The 14,473-nt window shown below is 43.5% G+C and overlaps 1 protein-coding gene across 8 annotated transcripts in view; it reads left to right on the top strand.

The window, feature by feature from the left end:
- mast2 (microtubule associated serine/threonine kinase 2) overlaps positions 1-14,125 on the top strand; it is a 153,860-nt gene extending 139,735 nt beyond the window's left edge. For 4 of the 8 annotated variants that reach the window (XM_085387706.1, XM_085387708.1, XM_085387705.1 and 1 more), the window contains 12 exons: positions 1,410-1,532; positions 1,616-1,725; positions 2,059-2,213; positions 2,664-2,812; positions 3,152-3,331; positions 3,557-3,799; positions 4,035-4,261; positions 5,656-5,778; positions 6,084-6,220; positions 6,882-7,069; positions 7,236-7,786; positions 8,518-14,125. In XM_085387706.1, coding sequence (XP_085243832.1) covers positions 1,410-1,532; positions 1,616-1,725; positions 2,059-2,213; positions 2,664-2,812; positions 3,152-3,331; positions 3,557-3,799; positions 4,035-4,261; positions 5,656-5,778; positions 6,084-6,220; positions 6,882-7,069; positions 7,236-7,786; positions 8,518-10,053 — 3,722 coding nt within the window. In that variant the 3' untranslated portion in view covers positions 10,054-14,125. The remainder of the gene's footprint in view (positions 1-1,409; positions 1,533-1,615; positions 1,726-2,058; positions 2,214-2,663; positions 2,813-3,151; positions 3,332-3,556; positions 3,800-4,034; positions 4,262-5,655; positions 5,779-6,083; positions 6,221-6,881; positions 7,070-7,235; positions 7,787-8,517) is intronic. The other 4 variants (XM_085387711.1, XM_085387710.1, XM_085387712.1 and 1 more) reach the window with 2 other exon arrangements.
- The last annotated feature ends 348 nt before the right edge of the window (positions 14,126-14,473 follow it).

Genomic DNA, 14,473 nt, shown 5'->3' with positions numbered 1-14,473 from the left:
AGAAATCAGTAGCGTTGCCTTTGCCGCTGTGTGAAATTGCAATATTGTGTTGGAACCCATTCATCTCAACTCCCTTATCATTTTAGTCATGTAGAAATAACTGTTACTACACAGTCAAAAGTTTGGACACACCTTCTCATGTAATGGTTTTCCTTTGTTTTCACTGCTTTCTACATTGTAGATACAGCCACCACCCTTTGCCACTCTTTGCTTTTTTGACTTTTGTGATGTAGTCACCTGAAATGGTTTTCACTTCACAAGTGTTCCTTGTCAGGGTTCATTTGTAGAATTGAACTACTGTTAGAACTCATATTATGGCAAGAACCAATCAGCTAAGTAAAGAGAAACGACAGTCCATCATCACCAACATCACATCAGATTAGAGGCCAAATAAGCGCCACACAGTTCCAGTAGCAGACACATCTTCACATCAACTGTTCAGAGGAGACTGCCCAGATCAGGCCTTTATGGTCAAATAGCTGCTAAGAAACCACTACTAAGGAAAACCAACAAGCAGAAGAGATTTGTTTGGGCCAAGAAACACAAGGAATGAACATTAGACCAGTGGAAATCTGTGCTTTGGTCTGATGAGGCCAAATTTGAGATCTTTGGTTCCACTCACCGTGTCTTTGAGCGACGCAGAAAAGGTGAACAGATGGTCTCTACATACATGCTTCCCACCGTAAAGCATGCAGGAGGAGGTGTGATGGTGTGGGGGTGCTTTGCTGGCAACACTGTTGGGGATTTATTCAAAATTGAATGGCACAGTGAACCAGCATGGCTACCACAGCATCCTGCAGCAACATCCCATTTCTGTTTAGTTGGACCATCATTTATGTTTTAACAGGACAATGACCCCAAACACACCTCCAGGCTGTGTTAGGGCTATTTACCAAGAAGTAGAGTGATGGAGTGCTGCGCCAGATGGCCCGGTCTCCTCAGTCACCTGACCTAAGCCCAATTGAGATGGTTTAGGATGAGATGGACTGCAGAGTGAAGGCCAAAGGGCCAACAAGTGCTCAGCATCTCTGTGAACTCCTTCAAGACTGTTGGAAAACCATTTCAGGTGACTTCCTCATGAAGCTCATCGAGAGAACGCCAAGTGTGCAAAGCAGTAATCAAAGCAAAGGGAGAAGACGTGTCCAAACTTCTGACTGGTAGTATATAGTGAAAAACTTATTTTGGAATGTAATTCTCTTTCTTCCCATGTTTCAGAGGCCTTTTTGTGTTCCGCATCACTGTCTTTGGCTTTTTTGTAGATGTTCAGTTAGACCCTGTCAGCATGCGTTCTGCTAACTTGTAGGTTGTTCTTTGATGCTTGTGTTCCCCACTCCACCTCCACCCCATCACCTACCCACCATATATATCTCAATCCTTTCTATCTTCTCTTTAATTTTTCAACTCCACAGGAAGTGCCTTTGAGGTGAAGCAGCACCAATTCTTCACAGATCTGGACTGGAACAGCCTGCTAAGACAGAAAGCCGAGTTCATCCCCCAACTGGAGTCAGAGGATGACACCAGTTACTTTGACAGTATGTCTGCCAGTGCCTTACAGAGATTGTTCACTGTTTGAAAGTCATGTAGTCTCGTCACAACCAACATGTGTCTGTCTCAGCTCGTTCTGATCGCTACCACCACGTGGATTCAGAGGAGGAGGACGATACCAATGATGAAGAACACGTGGAGATACGACAATTCTCCTCCTGTTCGCCTCGCTTCAGCAAGGTACACATTGACTCATCCATGTCTTGTACTTTTAAATCAGCTGGATCTTTATTTGGAAGGTTATGCTCAGTAAATAAGCCAAAACCCTCAAATGACAGATATCAGTGAAATAAATGACCTTTTGATAATTTAATATTAGATACTAACATATTTTTGATTGTTTTAGTGTGTTTGAACTGATACACTTGGAGGATATTCTTAATGCCAGGGCAGCTTACCATTTGATCCTGAGGACCATCAAAGATTTTGGCATTGCATATATATTCAGAGTCAGAAAGGATTAAGAGTCTCTGCTCTAAAGATGATGTCTGATGCAGAGAAATGTTTTTATAGGTGTACAGCAGCATGGAACGTTTGTCTCTGCATGAGGAAAAGAGGACACCTCCTCCCACCAAACGCAGCCTCAGTGAGGAGGGAGGAGATCGCATCGACAGCCTGAGTGGACTCAAGTCCAGAGATCGATCTTGGATGGTGGGATCTCCGGAGATGTGAGTTCATTTACAAAAAAGACAACAGATATTTCCGAGCAGACATGTCTGTGCAAATCCACATTGGGTATTTGTGGGTGAGCTGTGGGGTTGTGTGGTCTTGTTGACAAAAACCCGCGTGGGCCCCGGGCCTGCTCATGGTCCATAGCAGTTTTGCCCTTTTGTGGCTCCAGTAGGGAAACCCACACATAAACAATGGGCATACTGTGGGTATGTCCCACTGTCGTCCAGTTGGGCCCCACATTTCATGCCAGTTCTTGCGGCCACAGTAGGCTGTGGGCCATATGTATTTACCCAAATTTCCCCTGCATGCCCCAAGTGAGCATGTTTGCTGGTTTATGTACTTTTTGCTTTATTTCTAGTTAAAAATTATGATGATGATGATGATGTTTTCAGCTTTATTTAGTAGCTGTTCATGTGTTTGTTCTGTCCTGTCCTTCACCTTTACAGCCTGCGGAAGCGTTTGTCAGTCTCTGAGTCTTCCCACACAGAGAGTGATTCAAGCCCACCCCTGACAGTCAGGAGACGCTGCTGCTCTGCTATCATTGAGATGCCGCGCTTTGCTATCTCTTCAGAGGAGGAAGGAGGCCAAGGGCAAGGTAAAGAAAGGCTAGCTCTGATAAACTGAAATAACCAAATTTCAGGGCAAAACTGTCCTTCAGCACAGTCTACAAACAACTGCCTACAAGTTGTTGCTGAAGTTTTTAATTTTTACCAGTTCCTGCATTTACCTGCCACAAAATCCCCCAGTTTCTTCTGATAAATATGCTGTATCTGTCATGCTCTTTCATGTGCATGTCCAGTACACATAGCACAGCGAGTAGCTTAGCCCAAAAGAAGTTATTCATAAATGTTTTATTTATTTATTTTTAAAAAAAGATGTAATAAGATATAATAAGTTGTAACTTATTTGTGCCTCTAATTTGCTGATTTCTAAGGTGCACTTGGAAGTCGAAAGAGTCCCAGCCTGCTTGGCCCAAATGCAGTCAGGGGCCTGCGATGTGATGAGCTGCCCCTCGCCATCCCAGAGCTTCCAGTGGAAAGAGAGCTGAAGCTCGACGAGTCTCCCACCACACCAAGCTCCACCTCCAGCCAACTGAGCAAAGCCACACTCACTCGTCAGTGTAGTTTAAACACCTTATATACTAAGATAAAAATGTTAATGCTAATAGTACTAATGTGGTTTGTTGTTTTTAGGGGGATTAAATGGGTCACATGAAAAAGTTACAAATGTGAAGATGAATATGAACGAAAAAGATTGTTTCCACATCTTTTAAAGCTTTCAGGTCTGACCTAATTTGCTACTTTTGGTGTTATTCCTCAATTTTCCTATGTGAATACAGCAGGCAGTTCAGGCGATGCGTGCGAACGTGCCAACAGCAGTAACGGTGGTGCCAGCGGAGGTGCCAAAGCTGCAGCAGACAGCGACTCTCCCTCCATTCCAAAGGCCATCAGTGACCTGGCAGCTCGTAGGGCTCGCCATCGCATGCTGTCTGGAGATGCAGACAGACACGCAACGACCAGGCCGCTCAACAAGGTCATCAAGTCGGCCTCTGCTACAACGCTGTCGCTGATGATTCCTGCAGGTGCTTTCAAACATTCAAAAAATTAGGTTCTTAAAACCAAAAAGACAACATGAACAGCATTAACTTGGTCATAGTATTTTGAATTATTGTGGACAGCTGCTGTCCTTTGCACTAGAGTAGAATGAATCTGCAACCATGCTACATGAAATCAGGTATAATCTGTCATGTTTTGTTCTTTGTGTGGTTTTTGTGTTTTGTTTTGGGTTTTTTATTTTGTTTTTTTGTTTTTTGAAAGACCATCATGGCGCCTCGCCATTGGCCAGCCCGATGTCTCCCCACTCACTGTCATCCAATCCATCATCACGAGACTCTTCACCAAGCCGGGACCTGTCTCCAGCTGTGACTAATGTCAAACCTGCCATCATCATCCACAGAGCTGGAAAGAAGTATGGCTTTACTCTGAGAGCCATCCGAGTGTACATGGGTGACTCTGACATCTACACTGTACATCACATGGTCTGGGTGAGTGTCGCACCAGATTTAGTAATGATACTGATGATAAGTACCATATGTTTAAAAGAAAAACCAAACTGGTGACAGCAGATAGCTGCCCCTGACTGATTCTGGTCTTCCCTAGGGCTTCTTCCTGTTAAAAGGGAGTTGTTTTCTCCCTGCTGTCACCAGGTTTTTGCTCATTAACTTTTTGTCTGATTGCTGGGCTTTATTTTCAAATACTGCAGGGTCTTGACCTATACCATAAAGTGTGTTAAGACGACTGTTGTTGTAAATTTGTGATATATATTGAGTTAAAAACAGTGGACTATAGGACAAAAGGATAAAGCTAAAGCTACACCGGGTGTATAAAATGTCAGTTAAATACAGAATGTAATGATTTGTAAGACATTGCTTTTAAGGATATGAAGGAAAGTAAACTTGATAAAATACATCAAGTAAAACAAACACATCAGCAGATGAATGGCTACTCATTTTTGAAACTGCCAGCAGGACATTTAAAAATAGTTGTGGCAGGGACACATTTAGGCTTGTTTGGTAATTCTCTCTTTAAGTGAAATTCTGTAAGTGTTTGGAAACTGAGAAGAGCAAATGAAGTTGTTCTGAAAGCTAAATGTTTTCCATTTTCTTACTTGATAGAACATTTCAGGTGTTCAACATTTAGTGCCCCCCTTTATTGTGTTTGTCTTTATAAATGTTTGTAGTCGACAGGTCCGGGCTGCAGGCAGGCCAGTTTTGCATCTGCAGCTTTATTACAATATAGTCATAAAGTCATGTTTGTGTTGATGAAATAAACAAGGTCTTCCTTGAAAGGTAAAATGCATTGCTTCAAAATCTGTATACATTGCGGCGGCCTTCACAGATGTGAGAAACTACCCATCCTATGTGCACTAATGTACCCCAACTGGCTTTCAGCTGCTTGCAGATAACAAGCTTGGTCTGTCTCTGCTACAGGACAGACCAAGTTTTCATTGATGAGAGCTCAGGATAGTTTTGAACTTTTCCTCTTAAATTGGCGTGGGCTCAGAGAAGGTAGCTCCTTTTCTGGATCGTATTTGTTTGTTGTGTGCATAGCAGAGTTTTAACTAACGTTTGTGGATGCAGCTGCTATTTTCACCGAGATATCTGAAAACACAATTTGTATCAGATTTAACAATAAAAAATATTTTTTTTGTTTTAAGCTGTTAAACTATTTGGCCAAACTGTCTTTCATGTGTGGTAGCTCTTTCCCCATTATCACTTTGTTTTAACAGATGTCTGTGAAAGGACTCTGTAATAGTATCACTGTGTTTGCAGGTTTATTGTTGTTTGACAGAAGGTGGCAGTAATAGTACTTTTTTCGTTCACTTTCTCCCTCCTCTTTTTTTTCCCTTACACTCGTCTAACTCTCTGCTCACTGCCAGCATGTGGAGGAAGGGGGACCGGCCCACGAGGCAGGGCTCAGAGAGGGTGACCTGATCACCCATGTTAATGGGGAGCCGGTCCATGGCCTGGTTCACACAGAGGTAGTGGAGCTTATTCTAAAGGTACGGGATCACAACCTTTTGTACTCACTAAAGTAACTTTTTCAGCGGACAGCAAAAACATCAGTCTTCTCCTTCTGTTTGTGTTCTTTCTGTTTAAATCGATTCTTTGCAAAATAAAGATATGATTCAAGCTGATAAAAATTCTGTGACCTTGCATGTGGTAACAGAATTTTACACCTTGCATGTGTATGAGTTGAGAAGTCAGACCTTTCGACTTCTCAGCTCATACACACAACTTTAAATGTTTTGTAAAGATATCTTTTTCTGAAAGTAAGAAATGTTTCTATTGCTTGGTCGTCACTCAGAGTGGTGCCAAAGTGTCCATCTCTGCAACCCCGTTTGAGAACACGTCCATCAAAGTCGGCCCTGCTCGAAAGACTACCCACAAATCCAAGATGGCAAGACGAAATAAGAAAACCAAGAACAAGGAGGGACAGGACAGGTGGGAAATATACACACACAAGTCGAGCAATAACAAGCGTGCTTGTGCAAAGAATTCTTGAACAATCTTAGGAGTTTGTTAGACAGTTGGACTTGTTTCAGTTTGTTGAAAACATTTCACCTCTGATCCAAGAGGATCAGAGGTGATCTTTGGTTTAAAAACAGTCCCAGAACAGGGATGTTGCGACAATGACAGTGGGACTCTTCACCTTTTGCCCTTTGATCAGTGGTTGTTGATCAATGGTCGTGACAATTTGCATATTAATGATCAATGAACTGACCTCACAGCCCATTGTTCGTCAGTGGTGCTAGTTTCAGTCATTGTGCAAATGTACTGTTTATAAGATTGGGGAAACCTGCAGTCTGCTGAGACTGAAGAAGTCACTTGGATGAGTGACAAAATGTTTCTCCCACTGAAAACACTACGTCCAGATGAGCAGAATCCACCTTTTGGAATTTACTTACCAGGATGATCCAGCATGGATCAATGCTTCTTACCTTTTGCTTTTTTATAACTAAAAATCAGGTTGGATGAGAGTTTAAATGTCTTCAAACATAAAGAAGTCCACTTACCTCCTCTTTAAGCTCCTAAGACCATGACTTTTATGACTGAGAACCTACACAGACAGTTCTTGATCAATTAATTGTTTCACCTCCCACAGTAAGAAGAGGACATCTCTTTTCCGGAAAATCACCAAACAGGCATCTCTCCTCCACACTAGCCGCAGTCTGTCCTCTTTAAACCGCTCACTGTCATCAGGGGAAAGTGGCCCCGGCTCACCAACACACAATCTGTCACCTCGGAGCCCAACACAGGGCTACAGGTCCACGCCAGACTCCACGCATTCAGGTGAGACACACATTTGGATAGATTTTTGTTTTTTGTTTTTAAATCTGTGTGTGTATGTCTGTTTTTTGTTTTGTTTTTTTACATGTGCAAAACACACATTCAAAATAAAACGAATCATATTTGGTATATCTCCGCTACATTATTGTTCTTCCTTTATACCCCACAGTGGGTGGGAACTCTTCCCAGAGCAGTTCACCCAGCTCGAGCGTCCCAAACTCTCCAGCAAGCTCCGGCCACATTCGACCCAGCTCCTTACATGGACTTGCACCAAAGCTCCAGCGCCAGTACCGCTCCCCTCGGCGCAAGTCAGCTGGCAACATTCCCCTCTCCCCTCTGGCCCGTACACCTTCTCCCACCCCTCAGAGCAGCTCTCCTCAGCGCTCTCCTTCACCACTCTCCAGCCACACTCTTGGCCAGTCTGCCATGGGTCAGTCATTCCCTGTGAAGCTCCACTCCTCTCCTCCTCTGGTGAGGCAGATATCCAGACCCAAGAGTGCAGAGCCTCCACGTTCTCCGCTCCTCAAGAGGGTGCAGTCAGCTGAGAAACTAGCAGCCTCTCTCACTAACTCTCCTTCATCTTCGGGCATGGCAGCAGCAGCAGAAAAGAAGCTGGCAGTTGGAGCAGCTGTGGGGAGCCGTAAACACAGCCTGGACATCTCGCATTCTGAGTTTAAGAAGGAGATTCTGCAGAGGGAGCCGAGCTTACAGAGCCTCCAGGTAGATACTGCCTTCACACAAAGTTGGGTCTAACACATAATCAACAAAATAATCATAATAATGAGAGTTTGTTTAGGACATGCAAGTATTATGGTTCTTACATTTGGAAATACATCTGTTGTGGGGGAGATAAAAAGTTTTTATTTTGATATAACAAATAGGCAATGAGATCCAAAATGTAAAGAAGAAGTCTTCGTGTGTGTGTGTGTGTGTGTGTGTGTGTGTGTGTGTGTGTGTGTGTGTGTGTGTGTGTGTGTGTGTGTGTGTGTGTGTGTGTGTGTGTGTGTGTGTGTGTGTGTGTGTGTGTGTGTGTGTAGGACTTATTGTTCCCAAATGGTAACTAAGTTAAAGCTAAAATAAAATGTGTGTAAACTGGTGATGAAATGTTGTAGCTCTACTGAGCTTTGCTTCTTCTGTGGGGTTTCAGATGACTTTTTTTTCTTAGACACAAGCAGAGAAAGTTTTATTGCAGAGTTTGTATTATATACCAGCACAGTCAAGCCCGTAACCTAGTTTAGCTTTCCCCAAAACACATTATTGTTGAACACAGCACATTGCAGAAATCGATTAAATTCTAACAGTGGAATCCACAACACTGTCAGTTTTTAGCTTCCCAGACAGCAGATCTCAGGATAGGTAACGGTTCTCTTCACTGTGCAAAGAGTGGGATTTTCAGAATGGTGAGTGCTTTAACAAGGATATTCTGTGTCTGTTTGCTTATTGACCACTAGGAGTCATCCAGCGAGGGTCTGCTGTCTTCAGCAGGACGCGGCGTGGAGAAAGGCAGTCTGCACAAACACTCTTCTTCATCCAGGAAGTTAGGGCGGCAGGAAGGAGATGGCACACTCGGTGTGGTGTCTGGCTCGCTGGGTCTGTCAGCAGGGAAGAGCAAGCTGAAGGACAAACTGTCAGCCATCAGGCAAGACAGAGCTGAGCGAAGAGAGTCTCTGCAGAAGCAAGATGCCATCCATGAGGTGGATTCATCTGAGGATGAGACAGACGAAGGCTCAGAGGACAGCCAGGATGGACGCAGGGGGAATATGTCCACTCCACCTCCTCTTCTGAGACCCACCACTGTGAGAACAGGTCCTGGAGGCACGCTGCCATCCCTTTGCCTCTCCCCCTGCACTCCTCATGCTACATTCAGTCATACAGGGCCCTCTCAGGTAGGCAGACCCAGCCACTCGCACACTTTACCACCTGTTGCAGAGACTAAGCCCAGTCAGACTCCCTGCTCTCAAGGGTCAACAGATGGAAGCTTGGCCTCGTCCACAGAGGACGATGCAAGACGAGAGAGGAAGGTTCTAGAGCCCAGCAGTACAACAAATACCATTCAGGGTCCCCTTCCTTTTTCCACACCAGGCAGTGCATTCATCTCAGTTAGCAAGGACACTTTTATTAAGCCAGCTCCTCCAAAAGACTCAAAGACTGTCATGGGAAAGACTGTACCATCAGAACCCAGAGCAGATGGCCAAATGATCGACAGATCCAGAATCACCACTCCCTGTACAGAGAGCTCCACAGGTACTCCAAAGACCACAGACTCCAAGACCACCACAAGTACTGCAGAGTGCCAAACCACTGACACCCGCGATACTGCTCGCACTTCTTGCTCATCTCCAGGCATCCCTAAGGAGAAGAAGGAGGCTGACAATCGGAGACTGTGTGCAGCTGCTGCTGCTGCAAGTCTCTGCACCTCACCTTCATCCTCTTCCAGCTCTAATTCAAGTTCAGGATCCCCAGTTCCCCCTTCTGAAAGTGGGGTTGACAAAGTTGTGTCCCAGCTCGCAACAGTAGCTAAAAGTGTTCTGGGTCCAGTCAAATTCAACACCAAGGAGCAGAAACCATCCGGAGGTGGCGCCTCAGAAGTCCCACCTGCTGACCCTGTCCCTTTCCCCTCCAAACAGGTCCCGACCCTTCAGTCACCTCAACTCTCCCCAAACAGGCAGAAAACTCAATGCGTTGCTTCACCAACCACCACCAACCACATGAGACCAGCCAAATTGACCACCCCAGCTTCTCACCCTCGATCCTGCACAGATGTTCCAGAAAGGCATGCATCAGAGTCTGCAGGCAGAGACAACACTGCCACCTCTGCATTTGCACAGAGGTTCGGTACAACAGCAGCAGCAGCTCAGTCCACTCTTAGCACAGCCCCACCCACTTCTGCAGCAACTGAGCCTCAGCGCAAGAGGTCAGACCCCCAGACGACGACAGCTACCACTGCTGCCTCGCAACAAGACAAAGCAACCAGCAAGAAGACGTAGCAGCAAACCTACCACAGTACCAGAATAAAACATAAAGATCACAGGGCTCAGTGTTGGCTCCAAGTTTTAAAACTTTGAAAAACTGCATGTTCGGGGAAAAAACACATTTACAACATCACACTAATCAGAAAGCAAAGTAAACGCACAGCAGGAGAGCTGAGAAGCAGAGCCAGATGTGATAGTCCCAGCTTTAATCCAGCTGTTCTGTGCTCTTTATGATTATCTTATGTTCATGTGAGTTCTTGCTTGACAGAATATGATGAGGAGTTTGGGGGTCTTTGCTTTTCTGCAAACATATAAGGGGCTAGAAACACAGTACTGCTCAGCAGTCCAAGGAGACACTACTTTAAAAAGTACACACACGCGCACAGCTTTTTCACTCCTCTTGTGCTGCCTCATTATCTCACCTTGATGTCGAGCAGAGCCTCCACACATGTTCCTCGAAGAGATCAGGACGTGCCTTACTTAACGCACTCCTCTTTCTCCCTCTTTTCTATTCCTATTCACATCCCTCCTTTCTGAGCATCCACTTATGATTGACAGAAAGTTGTATCTGAGCAATAAAGTGCAACATTATATTTAGTAAACTGTTTAAATGCATTATAGAATTGTTAGTAAGAGTCAAGCATCGTCATTGTACATGCAGCACCCAGCGAAATAGGCCAAATTCTGCTCTCACTGTGCTCCCTGTTGATCCAACACTGTCGGTCTTCAGGACCCTCTGGGTCTGCTTCACCCTTTGCAGCCGACTGAACGTCTCTGAAACTTTTATTCTGTTATTGCACAGCAAACTGTGCACCTGCTGGACATTTTGCAGAGTTCATCGTTTTCCTGGATTATCCTCTGTTCCCAGTGTTTTTAATAGTTTTATTTCTATCATGCGCGGCTAAGTTTTTTAGTTTGTTTTTGTTGTTTTTTTAACTTTAAAACTGCTTAAAATAAGAGCATCTAATAAATAAAATGAAAACTTGCAGTGGTTTTTGCTGACTTTCTGACACGGCTGTTGTACAGCAGCGTTGGCTCGCACTGAGTGAAGTATCGGAGGAACAGGACAGGAATGCGGCCAAGTCAGTGTCTCTTCAGTGTTTGAACTAATCATTTTCACATAGTCTAAGCCCTGAAATGTCCTGATTTCCAGCAGATGGAAACTAGCACATTTAGGGTGAAGTACAGGATTTGTACAAATACTGAAATATTGTCTCTCCCCTCTTGTTTTACCAGATATATTCATCCATACATTGTGTCAGTTTTAGATGATTACCTTTTCAATACATGTATTCTTTACAAGGATTGTGCCGTACTCATAATTTGTTGCAGGTTTTCCGATGTCCTTTAACTGTCTTGACCCCATAATCAGTGTTTGAGTATTTTATATGATGTGGGATCAGGTTTTAGGAATGGGGAAACCCTGGACACTGCTATTTATAGATGTCAGCGGCTGTCCCATTAGGCCCTTGCTCTTTCAAAATGGACAGTGGATCTCACCCATTGTGGTATAACTGTGATCCTCCAGCTCCATTTTTATTTTTCTGTTCTGTGCAAAGAAACAGGGAGACAGATTTAGTGAGTGGTCCTGGTGGTGAGATAGGATTGTAGATTGCCGCTGTACGGCACTGCAGATGCAAAGGATTTGATCACGTGCCTGACTTTTATTGACTCAGTCGTCTACAAAAACCTAATTTAGTTATACCAGAATTCAATTAAAGCAGAAACGCTCAGATGCACCATTTAAAACAAAAGAATTCCAGTGGATGTAAAGTAACATGACCAGTTTTCACCTGAAACCCTGCTCTGCTGGGTCTCCATTCAGTTATTTTTGGCCCCCGTCTGCCTCTGAAGGCTGCACTGCTTTTATTTGGTATCAGGACCAACTCGCTGTGTTCATCCTGTAAAGTTTTCTTTCTGTATGACACGAGTAGGAATCTGTGCATGATCGTCTGTGTAGAATATTTCAAAGTATGTTGTGTTTTATACACTGTTTGCGTGGGTGTGTGTCCAGAATTCCCTGCAGCCTACCCGTGTATGTGTGCTGGGCTGTCGACATGTCTGTGTCAGTCATGAGGCTCTGCACGAAGCGTTGATCTCGCATGATTGGGAAGAAAGGCAAACTGTCACTGAAAGGAGAGCCGGTCTGGATGTTTGACCACTGATTCTGAGAGCTACTACTGTTTTTGCAGGTGAAAGCAAAAACTGCACTTAGCTCGTTTAATTCAGTGATTTCAGTGTTTTTTGTTTTTGATTTACACTTTAATGACGAACTGATTTGATCCTTAGTAATTTTAGTTTGATCTTTCAAAGTGAGCTCAAAGCACACAAAGCCCAACCCACAGGATGGCCTCTTCTCGTGTGTTTAAAGTGTTTTGTGTCTGGTGTGGAGCTTGTTTCACTGCAGGGGGAGCAGCAGAGTTCATTCGTTTCAGTTTGCATATTAAGGACACTGTAAAAGTGACTTTGACAGTGACTGTGGTAATCTGTATTATGTTTACATGTTGATTATGTTTGTTTGTGTATATGTGTTGGGGGGTGGGAGTGTCAATGGAACTTCTAACAGGCTAGGATGATTATCAGCAAGGTGAGCATAATGTGATAGGTTCATATTGTGTCATGTGACGAAGAGTTTGCAAATGATGGCGATTCAGCACATTTCTCTGCTGTCTGTGGGTTTGTCTGTGGAACGCATCAGTGGCACGGAGCCGTTCCCCTCTGAGGATCAGAGCGCTCTGGCCGATCTGACGAGAGTCGGGGAGTTAATAACTTTTTGTACATCATCAAACTTGAACAGTTTAGTGTCAATGAGATTATCCGACCATACTGGATGTTGTTTATACACACAGTCCAAACCTTTTGGTTCTTTCTGTTGCATTATCAAGATAATGGTGTTGGGAGAGAGAATAGCCTGGAGCAGAAATCATTCTGTGGGCAGATTTTTAACCACTGATTAATTTTTAGAGCAAGTGAGCACGTGATTGTAAGCATGTGTAAAGATTTGAGCCCAAAAACTGTTCTGTCTGTGGACTGAAGCAAGAAACGAGTAGTTGGATTTATTTTAACTGTGTTCTCAGTTTTGGATTTTTCTGTTTACAGAAAAACTGGAACTAGAGTAGAGTCCGTTTCAACAGCATGTTTTCATGTATCCTTATTAAAAATCTACGTTATATATCAACTAACAAATGGTGACCAATATCAGTCAAATGTGAGTACTGCCGCCTCACAAATCTGCAAAAACGGTCTTTGGCAAAGACTGTATTCCAATTCCAATTAACAAACTTACGTGGATTTGACCTCATGGGTCATCTGAAAGCTAGCATTCACCAATAGGCATCAAAGTGAGGTTGGTGCTGGCAAGGAGCAAGCTCATTTTGCTATGATTGCAAACACAAATGTTGTAGTTTCATCATTTGTAAACCCCCACAGATGATAACCGTGTTGAGATTCCAGACCACAAAATATAAGTGTGCTCTACCACTTCTGTTCTCATGCGGCAGTTTTGTTCTCGATTGACCTCCACAGATCGAACTGAGTATACTGACCTGCTTATGGTGTCCCACGCTTCGTCCCAAGTCCTGGGATCGATTAACAAATGGAATTATGATTTAGTCACTGAAGAGCTTCCCTACGCTTCTGACTCACAAGCATCACAAGGATCGACGAGCTTTTACTGTGAGGCATATAGATGATTTAAACATGTGACTGTGGGTATGATGAGGTACGAGGAGAAGCGTTATTATTACCACTGAACCACCACTTCATGAGATTCAGTGCTGTTTCAACGTACATCCGTTAAACTGATATTAAGGGATTGTGTTGGCTCTGTAAAGCAAGAAAAATACTTTTATTGCCTCGAGTCTTGTAGACAAGAGCAGTATCTCCACGCTTTGTGTTGTCTTGTAGGAGTGATGAAGATGAGAAAGAAGATTTAGCTGTGTATTGTAAAAGCTTCAGAAAAGGTTTAAGAGGGAGAGATGGGGGGAAAAAACATTGCTAGAATAAAAACCAGTGCAATATCTTTTTATTTTTTATTGTGGTAAAAGCATGTTGTTGTCAATGTTACCTTGCAACAGTAATAAAGTTTTTTTTCATACTCTACGCTTGCGTTGTGCACTGATTGATTGTGTTTTTACAATTTGCTCTCTTTTATGTGGTGCATCACGCTTTTTACATTAAGGCAGATTTTTAGGGAGAGTTCTTCCACTGAACACATAAAGTCACATCCAATAAATGACAACTAACCCCAGGTTTAAACAATGCCTCAAGCTGCTGACAACAGCTACACTGCAAAAAGGTCTCTTAAGTTATTTTGTGGCTGAGTCCTCGGAAGAAAATTCCTTTTTTGTGTTTGTTAAATGAAATCATTTAACTTGTTTCTAACAAATTTCACTAAATTGCTGATTACTTTTAGAAACAAAAGGGAAAAAAATAG

Source organism: Rhamphochromis longiceps, linkage group LG17 (genome assembly GCF_057381845.1).
Source record: "Rhamphochromis longiceps isolate RC_006_pf linkage group LG17, R_longiceps_female_GT1.1, whole genome shotgun sequence".
Taxonomy (NCBI): domain Eukaryota; kingdom Metazoa; phylum Chordata; class Actinopteri; order Cichliformes; family Cichlidae; genus Rhamphochromis; species Rhamphochromis longiceps.
The sequence above is the reverse complement of the archived record's forward strand: the minus strand, read 5'-3'. Positions and strand labels throughout refer to the sequence as shown.